This window comes from Merops nubicus, unplaced genomic scaffold (assembly GCF_000691845.1).
Source record: "Merops nubicus isolate BGI_N331 unplaced genomic scaffold, ASM69184v1 scaffold49041, whole genome shotgun sequence".
In the NCBI taxonomy this organism is placed as follows: domain Eukaryota; kingdom Metazoa; phylum Chordata; class Aves; order Coraciiformes; family Meropidae; genus Merops; species Merops nubicus.
In genome coordinates, this window is record NW_008589902.1 from 21,170 (window position 1) to 30,526 (window position 9,357).

The following is a 9,357-nucleotide window of genomic DNA, read 5'->3' on the forward strand; positions in this document are numbered from 1 at the left end:
TATGCATTGCATTTTACCTGCTCATCTGATCTCAATTTTTTTTGCCTGTATGTCTCTATATATATATGAATATTTTACAGTCATGCTTGAAAGGAATCACAGGGAGCTGTCTTATATGCCAAGCACTTCTACATTTACTCAAGGCTTAATGGGGGCCAAGCAAATTGGGTCTCTTGCTACTTGGTATATCTAATAATAATTATTATTTTTTTGCAGAACCCCAGCTGAAAGGAATTGTGACAAGGTTATTCAAAAAGGAATACTTCCTGCAGATGCACCCAGATGGTACAATTGATGGGACCAAGGACGAAAACAGTGACTACAGTAAGAAAAATTAGCCTGTTTTGCAACCCAATTAGAATCAAATGCATCACCTACTAGGTCTCACTTGTGCAGCTTTATTTTTGAAAAGATCAAATTAGGAAGAAGCCAGCTGTTTTCTGCACATTTTTTTCTGCCAATCCTTCCCCTTTAAATCTTGCCTGTATAATTTCATATGTTTCCTCTCCGATCTTCTTCCCTCCTGCCCCGATTCTGTAACTGCCATCTGGGTGGGGTGGAGAATAAAACCCATGATTTGAACTGCTGCCAGAAGAGAAAGGAGATTATATTTATACACATGCCATGTGGGTAAAGGATACGGGGAATTCTCTCTCCAAGGAGAAAAAATTGTTTCACTATTTTATCCTGAAAAATTCAGCAAGCATCAGGAATTTCCAGGCTGGAGAAAACCAGCTGTTCATTGAAGTCTAGTGCACTAAAGCTAGTGTAGAGGTTGAGGGTCTCAAATGGCCTTTCCAAAGGAGGTCATCTTCCAAAACTCTGTCCTAAGGGATTGCATTCATGCTGTTCAACAAAAGCCAGCAAAATGCAGCAAAGCCATGCACATTTAATAATGATGCTCATGTGCAGGGACGATTTAAACAAATGCAAAGCAGTAGCCAGTCTTCCTTTTGCAAAAGAAATACTTTTGTCAATAACCTAAGCTCCTCAAAAAGTTAAGAAAGGTGCAGGATATTTTCTACAGCATCTCTTAATTTCATAGATGTCAGATTGATGCTTCTGAGCAGGCAGTAGTAAGCTTAGATCCTTGGTGCCACAAACTGCATCAGCAGAGGACTTGAGTCTTGAGTTGTGTCCTCCTGTGTTGGTTTGAAGCTTCTCGTGCCACTCCTGAAGGACATATACCTACCCTGTCCAGCATGGAAAGTGTCTTCCCAGTCATTAGTAGAGATGAACAGATCGTCTGTGCGGTAACAAACTTCATGTACTTTGTGAAAGGAGGAGCCTTTGTAGTTTGGGGGCAAATCCTGTTCTAACTCAAAGAGGCTCCTAGCCGGATTGAAGATATCGTCCCTTCAGGAAGGCAAGGCCTGGGCTGCTGGTGGGGGGTGTTTGCAGTGGTCCCGTGAAGGTGCCCTTGGACACGAGTGCGAGGCGGCTGCAGCCCCACGTCCATGGTGTTTGCCCCATCCCCAAGAAGCTGGCAGAGTGCTGTGGAGGGAGCATTGTATGGGGCAGGGCTGCTCTGCTGCAGCCACCTCAGGGCTGGGGTCCATGCACCAGAGAGGAGCTTTGGGAATATGACATCTGAAACTGTGGGAGGCTGGTAAAGCCCTTGTGAAATGACCCAAGAGTCTGCATTCAACCAAGGCTTTTGGCCTGCAGCAGGTGTGTCACGTTTTAGTCTTCTTTTTTCACGTGTTTCTGTTGAAGAAATGAAACCCAGCAAACTGCAGTGATGCAGCTTCTAATTTACACTGGAGCAAGAGAATCTGTGGACCTACATCCACACAGCTTTACTCTGAGAGGCTGAGCGGGTCTCTTCCTGCAAGAGTCTGGCCTTGTGATTTTCTCAGGCAGACACCAACACATGGGATGAGCTCAGTGGGCTTTAGTGGGTGAGTAATGACCCAGTGTTGGGTCATATTATCTGCTTTTTCTTAAAGAAAGTAGACGTAGGGTGTTCTCCATCTGCAGAAAATCCCATTGGAGGCCTATTTGTCAACAACATGGGAAGAGCTGCTAGAGATGACAGGGATTCATTACCCTCATCTGTCAGAGAGGACTGAACAACAGAGTAATGGCCTTAAATGGAAGCAGGGATGAATTTAGGTAAACAGCAGAGGAGAAAAAAGTGTAAGAGGAGTTCTGCAGTATTTCAGGCTGGCAGGGGAGATAGGGAAGCTGCTGGCTGCACCTCAGTGGGTATGGGGGAACCTCCTGAGTCCTTGTGACTGAGGGTGGGCCCCAATTGCCCAAACAGCTCTTAATTATGTGTCCCATTAGAAAAGGCAGAGATCAGTTTGACAAGGTGCTAAGTACTTGTGAGCCACTTCTGTCCAGTCTTCTTAATTGGAGATAGATGGGCTGAAGGGCACTTCTAGAGTGTGAATTTATCTTGTGAGATGGCAGCCTTGCCTTGGCAGCTTGGTGGGACAGGAGGCATCTAGCTGAAGTGTGCCAAGCCACTTGCTCAAATTCATGGGGCTATGTTGGAAAGTCTAGTGAAGTTTTTGAGAGAAGTTTGAAGCCAGAGAATTTACCTTTCCCTGATCTCGAGGGATATCAAGAGGAAAAAAACCAACCTGATAATATTTGGCTCCTGAAAATGAAATGAAATGAAGAATGCGCTTTATTCAGTTTTGTTTAACTTTTTACCACATGCTCTCCTTTATAAATCTTCAGTTTGAGTCAACATTTGATGTTATATGAACCTTGCAGTTAGAGGTGCAAAACAAAAATCACATTTTTCATTTTGGAAATGCCAAAATAAAGCATACTGACTATTTTTTTCCATTTCTATTCCTCCAAGCATCTAAATTCTTGACCATCAAAACTCACTTGTCTAAATTAACAGCTTGCAGATTTGCTTCACTGATATAGTCTGGTTTAAAATACTTCTCCAGAAGGTTCCTGACCAGCCAGTCAGAATTCTGTGCAGCATTTCTGTGCAAGGGCAAATTCATCAAAGTCTAGATAGACGTTTCCCTAACACTGGAGAGGGTTTGGTTAAATAGCATCCACTGGCAGAGAAGGGCAATCTTGATGGCGAAAGCAGGATCCTTCCCACCCTGGATGACCATCTATTCTCCATGCAGAAGCCATCTTAGCATATTTAAATATGTGGTGAACACCACGTTCCATACGTCACTCTGTGTTCTGTAGCCATACACTAATTATTCAAATTAGCATTATGAAAGGAAGCTTAATTTCCATGGCATACATTAGGTTGGTTTACTCTGGCAAAATAAACATTTAAAATGAGACACGATATGTCCCTCAGATACATCTGATGCAATTAGAAGTTCTAATAAAAATCCAGTTATTTATGTAAGAGGAACTGCTAATATTTAAGCAATTTTTATATTAATTATCTGGTGCCCATTTTATGTATGTTCTTGAGAAGATGATGGCATTTATTTTCCACCTCCTCTCACTTAAAGAAAAAAAATCCCAGAAGCCAAGTTCTAATGGCATTTGAATGGGCACCCAGCCAGCTTCCCGAAAACAGTGCTTGGGACATCTGTTCCTTATACCATGCAGTTAAAGACACGCCATCTTAATGTAAGCAAAAAGACAGATTCTCTGCCTACTTGCATTGGGATAGATGAAGAATTCTCATTTAATCTTTTACTTCTGTGATGTACAAGGCCCTTGTTTGGACAAAGATACAACTTTGCTACGTTGTATATATATGAACCTGAATTTGTATCTTCTCCTTACAACTCTAGTGATATCAAGTGGTCTTTCAGGGCTTACTGATGCTGTCAGTGCTTGCACCATTATTGCTCTTGCCTGGGATGATAAGGGTCATGCCCCTTCTTTATGAGAGAAGCTGGACTTCTTTGTTTACCATTAGAATCTTGCTGAACAACTGAAAAGTCTAAGCAAATGGGCAGCACATAAAGGGTAGGTCAGCTGTACCAGCCAGGTGGAAACATCTCAACATATCTAGGATGCCATTTGGGGCTTTTTGGCCTGAGACACAAAACTGGGGAAACCTTTCGAGGTCTTCAGTCCAACATCCTGCTTGGAGCTGGATTGTCTTCATCTCCACAGACCTTTGCGTAGTTGTTTCAGATGTCTCCAGGAATGACCTATTTCATACCTTCGTGATCTCTCTGGTTCCAGTGCTGTGCTATTCTTATTACTGAGAATTTTCTTTATATCTAGTCATAATTTCTTCGAAGCTTTTGCCTAGTGCCTCTTTTCTCTCATTGTGTTTCTCTGAGAAGAGTCTTTTTTTTTTTTGTCTTTCCCTTCGAGTTAAACCAAATTCCTTCAGTTTCTTCTGTCCTATGTGCTGCACCACAAACTCTTGATCATCTTGGCAGCCTTCCTCACTCCCCTCAAGATCTAAAACCTCCCCATCTCACTCCCCATCTCAGGGGGTGCACCAAGGTTACTGTTGCCTATTGCATCCTCCATTAGTTCTTCCTTATTCATGTGCAGCACAAATGTCTTGCTCCAGAACAAATCACCTGGTATAAATTAGTTTAGCTTCTCTGACTTAAACTGCTTAAATCATGTAAGCATATGGACTGCATCTTACATATGGCATGTCTTGCCTTCCTCTTCCATTTCTATAAACAAGTATCATTAATAAGAAGGGTCAGGTGTAAACCTAGTGATGGTTGAAAATGGTAAGATGTCATGAAGGAAAATAGGCAGAAATATTCACTGTCTCAATATTTTTTCTCTCTTCCGCGCATGAAGCAAAAGACAGTGCCCATTCCATGCAATTGCAGGTGGCACAGGAAATGTACCATTTGCAGCAGAGAAAGAGGTTTAAAAGTATTTGTTAAATTGTCTCTCTTTTTCACATCCCTGTGTCCAGTCCTACTCTGCCACAGGCAGTCCCTCTTCTCCGTCTCTAAATCTACTGTTCCATGTTGACCAGAATTTATTTCCCTGGCAAAAAATGAGACATCTTTTTTTCGAGATTGGCTGAGGGTTTCACCCCTGCATTTTTACATTCTTAAAATAAAGCTCGTAAGCTTTTAAATGTTCTAAAAGAAGATGAAATATTCATTTGGAAGCATGGTAACAAAAGGCTTCAACTTCTTCAAAGGTATTTGCAGATTTGAGTGCAGAAACAGCTCTGAAAATTTACAAAGTCTTGACTGACCTAAGTCACTTTTTTAATAGAGGAAGACGTTTGCTTCCTCAAACTTCTTTGGCTGCCAGTTACCTCTGTTAGAGGCATGTCCTCCTGCTTCTCTGCTTGCTTGCTCCCCTGATCTGCCACATGTTACAGGAGATGCTCTGCCGTGTCTAAAAGCCATGATTGTGGGTGTTGCTACCGTGGTCTCCGGCAGGATCCCAGGGAGCTTGGGAACTGGCAGTGGTCTTGCTGCTGTAACGTAGAGCACAACAGGATTGTTCCTGTGCTGCCTTAACATGTGTAGGTGGAAAGAGAGAGATTTGGAGACGTGTAAGTGCTTCCAAGTGGAACTTCTCACCTAGTAATTCTGGGTATTATCACCTCGCTGCTAATGGATGTGTTGAATGGTCTGTCACAAGTTTTCTGTGCAAGATAAATGTACTGTAGGGAATGAATGATGATGCCCGTTTTGTTTCATTATTATCAATAATATACTCCATTTTCCAATGGGAGAGGGAAGCTGGGGAAGGGAAATTGCTTATAAATAGACTTGTTAATTGCAGAGGGGTTTAGACCTTCATAGTAGTAAGAAAGTGATAGGAATACAAGCTTGCTTTCATTAGTTAGCTTTTCAATGGTAGAACTGTACTGTAATGAAGCTCTTTAATGCTGAGTAGCTACACGGGGGTGTATTTATCTCACGTGTGGGGACAGTATCAGAGTAGCACCATCCTTGACTCCAGGTGTTCAGAGACCAACACCCAGGCTGAACTTCATTTGCCATATACGTTTGTTGACATACTCCCACAAAATCACAAATATAGGCACTGGCTTTTGTAAGACCAGCACATGCTTTAGTATTGTACTGAATATGGTGCTTAAAAGGATGAAAAGGGGCTGAGAGTAGGTTTCTTTTCACCACTTTCAAGGTGTCTCCCTTTTAGGCAGCTCACTGGGGGGAGTTGTCTTGGAAATTGAAAGAGCAAATCCAGTCGTCTTGGAAATTGAATAAGAAAAAAGTGAAACTGGGACTTGTGAATCCCTTTTTAGAGACAACTATGAAACCAGTTCGGCCAAGGAACCTGTTAGATATCTTGAGCAAAGTGCCTTTCTGTTTCCTGTGCTTTTTTCAGGTTTTACTTTACTCAGGAGCTATAGCACTTTGCCATTTCAGAAAAAGCTGCTTTAACCCACAGAGATGATGTTAAATCAGCAGTGGTGCATCTCCTAGGGAATGAGAGGCTGGGAGATGGCACAGTGAAAAGGAGGATTGTTTCTACTACAGCCATTATGTGAAGACCCCTTTGTGCTGTGCTTGCTCCAATGTGGTGTCTCAGACATAAAACTTTGTAAACAACCTTTATCAAATGACTCAGGTAGAGGATAGTGTCCTTAATGATCATCTGGGAAACAGGGATGCTTCACTGCATGCCCTGACACTCAGTCTTTCCTCTGCGCTCTGCCCACTCACAGGTCTCCCCTGGGCTAATTTGAACACCCCAAAGCTCTTGAGAAGTTTCAAGCAGGTTTTTGCAAATAAGTGGTTGTGCTAAAACATCATGAGAAATGCTTTATGAATGTTGAAGGAGCAGTCAGACCTTGTGACTAGGGAACCAGAAAAAATACTCGTTTCAGGGTAGTTGTGTGGGAAGAGACCTTGAGTAAAGCATTTCCATTGTGTTTGTGCTCACATTTCTGCCCAACCTTCCAACCTTCCATATGCTGAGCTCCCTGGGACAAGGTCTAGTTAGCTCTTTTAAGTTGAAGCACAAGGGGTCCTACAACATCTGAATACTCTTGTCCTGTAGATCTCAGTGGAAAGCAAGCCATGCTAATGCCTCAGGGCTCAGTCTATCAGTGTTGACAGTCCTCTCCTCTTTGAACCTATGCTGTTAGAAATGTAGCAAAAACCTGACAGTACATTAATGTGTATGCTCCTGGGAAAGGTTTTTCAATGAGATAGAGGGCCTACTCTATAGAAACAACACAATTAATTGGGAGTGAGTGGTTGCAATGCTTTAATCAGTAAAATTTAGTACTGAAAGGTCTTGTCCTCTTCTACCCTACCTAGTGCTGCTTCTGAGCAGTGCTTAGGTCCTGGAGTGGAGCACTATCTCTTCCTGAGTTTCTTCATTCCCTTGACAGCAGGGATCACAAGGAGAGACACACAGTCAAGTTAATTTGCATCCTCCTGGCCGTGGTTGCTATCTATATACTCTGTTAGCATATGGCAAATGCAAGAAAGTGTGACTAGGCTTACATTTAAATCTGTTTCAGAGTGAACTAAACTAAGTTGTGTTGTTGTGTTTGCCATGGGCAAAGATGGGTTGCTGTGCAGTTACCACAGCTCAGCTGGCCCACAGAAAGCTGCTGAGATGTGCTGGCTTGAGTGCTCACGTGAGCCCTTGGCATTGCAGAGGCAGTGATCAGACACACTGATGGGTGTGTGAAGGCTTCTGGGAGGCAGCCACGTTCAGCACTTTCAAAAATTGCCTTTCAGTGTCAGCCAGATAGCTGCAGACATCTCCTGTGGCTGGAAGGACTTGATTCTGGTTCAGTATTTTTTGTTAAGTCAGGAGTAGGGTGGGCTAGCCCTGGGGCAAAAAGCAGCAGGGACCATGCAGGGTGCTGTCCCCATAACCTTTGCTTTTCTTTTCCTTCCACAGCCCTTTTCAATCTAATTCCTGTGGGTCTTCGTGTGGTGGCAATCCAAGGGGTGAAGGCAGGTTTGTACGTTGCCATGAACGCTGAGGGATATCTCTACAGCTCAGTAAGTACTTTCCACTGCTGGGTTCCTGGAGTGGTTTGGTTTTGTAGGTGGGAGGGAGGAGACTGCATAGGGACTTGCAGCTTTTTCTGAAAATGGTCACGTACCAGCAAACCTTTAAAAGCAGGAGTGGGGGGAGCTGCTGCAAGGCCATGCAATATTCACTTTAAAGTGTCTCCACAGAGATTCGTGGCAATATCTCCTGATCTGTGAAGATACACTTTGTGTTCCTTTGAGTAGTTACTTAATGTAGGTCACGTTGTTAGAAGAGGTTGTGTGGTTAGCCATTATATTCTGGTTTCACGTTTGTGAAATGGCATGGATGGAATGGAATTGCTTCTGAATTGTGCCCAGATAACTGATGATAGGTGGTGCCCCAATGGGTCAGACTCTGTTTTTGACTGCAGTGTAAATCTACAGCAATAGCCTGACTTCATTAAAATGGCTCTGGACACTTCTGTTGGCAGAGTGATTCAGCAGAGCAGATTTTCCCTGTATTTGTGTGGTCTTTTAATGCACATAAAAGATAAGTGAGGCATTTTTTACTGACTAATTCCCCTATAACTTTCTTAGATGGCATGAAGGGGCATGAGGTTATTCATAAGATTCTCATTTGAAGTAAGTAATTGATTTTCACAGTGAATAATTGATTCAGTGATTTATTAAATATGACAGCCCTTTGCCAGAATTTTGTATGCTTCAAATAACGTTGCTCTAGTTCTACATAGTAAAAAGTGATAGTTAATAATACACTTCTCATTTCTGTAGTTATGATATCTTTAAAGTGTATAGCTGAGATTCTAATCTCGTCTGCCTTTGTGTAAATTTACAGTGCAGAGATCCTGCTCTTGTCTAGGTGTTTACTTGACTTTAAAAGTATATGTGAGAATGGAGGCAGCACCACTGACAGGACAACAGTTTGAGTTGCTCCTAAGCATGTTTTCCTAGCTCTTACCATCCACCTTTGTTCTGGGTCAGTTTTAAACCACTCATATGGTTGGGATTTCCTCCTTTCCCTTGGAAGGGAACAAAGCTCTGTCTCCCCAGCAGCTCTGAGCAGAAAAACAACAAGTGGATGTGTTAGTATGCCTGGCGAGATAGGTCTCAAAACTGGCTGCTTGTCAAGAAGAGACAGAGAGATCAATCTGGATCTCTGTGGATGCCAGACGCTTCCTGTTCTTTCATAGCCCAGTAAACATAAATGACTGCTTCTAAATAAATTACATTAGTTTACTAACAATGAAAACTTCCTCTTTTTGTAAAGCTATCAGAGTCCTAAAGGTAATACTAAGCATGGTGTTGTACTGCATTCTTGTGGGTGCTTCCCTCTAAGCACACAGTCGGGGGTCAGGACTGATTTTTTGTGTCCTGTGTTTGTGCAGTGCTGGACATAAAAGATCCTGTTCCAGTATTGAGTCTTCTCCCACCACCAGTGCCCCCTAAATGAGGACTGGAGGGAAGTGGTGTGTGTCACAGAGCCACA

At 42.7% G+C, this 9,357-nt stretch overlaps 1 protein-coding gene across 1 annotated transcript; it reads left to right on the forward strand.

The window, feature by feature from the left end:
• Positions 1–216: 216 nt before the first annotated feature.
• LOC103781990 (fibroblast growth factor 12-like) lies at positions 217–8,456 on the forward strand (the record flags this gene model as incomplete). Its single annotated transcript, XM_008949720.1, has 3 exons — positions 217–324; positions 7,774–7,877; positions 8,448–8,456. Coding segments are annotated over 3 exons (221 nt in total), but the record flags the coding sequence as incomplete, so codon positions are not given.
• Positions 8,457–9,357: the final 901 nt, after the last annotated feature.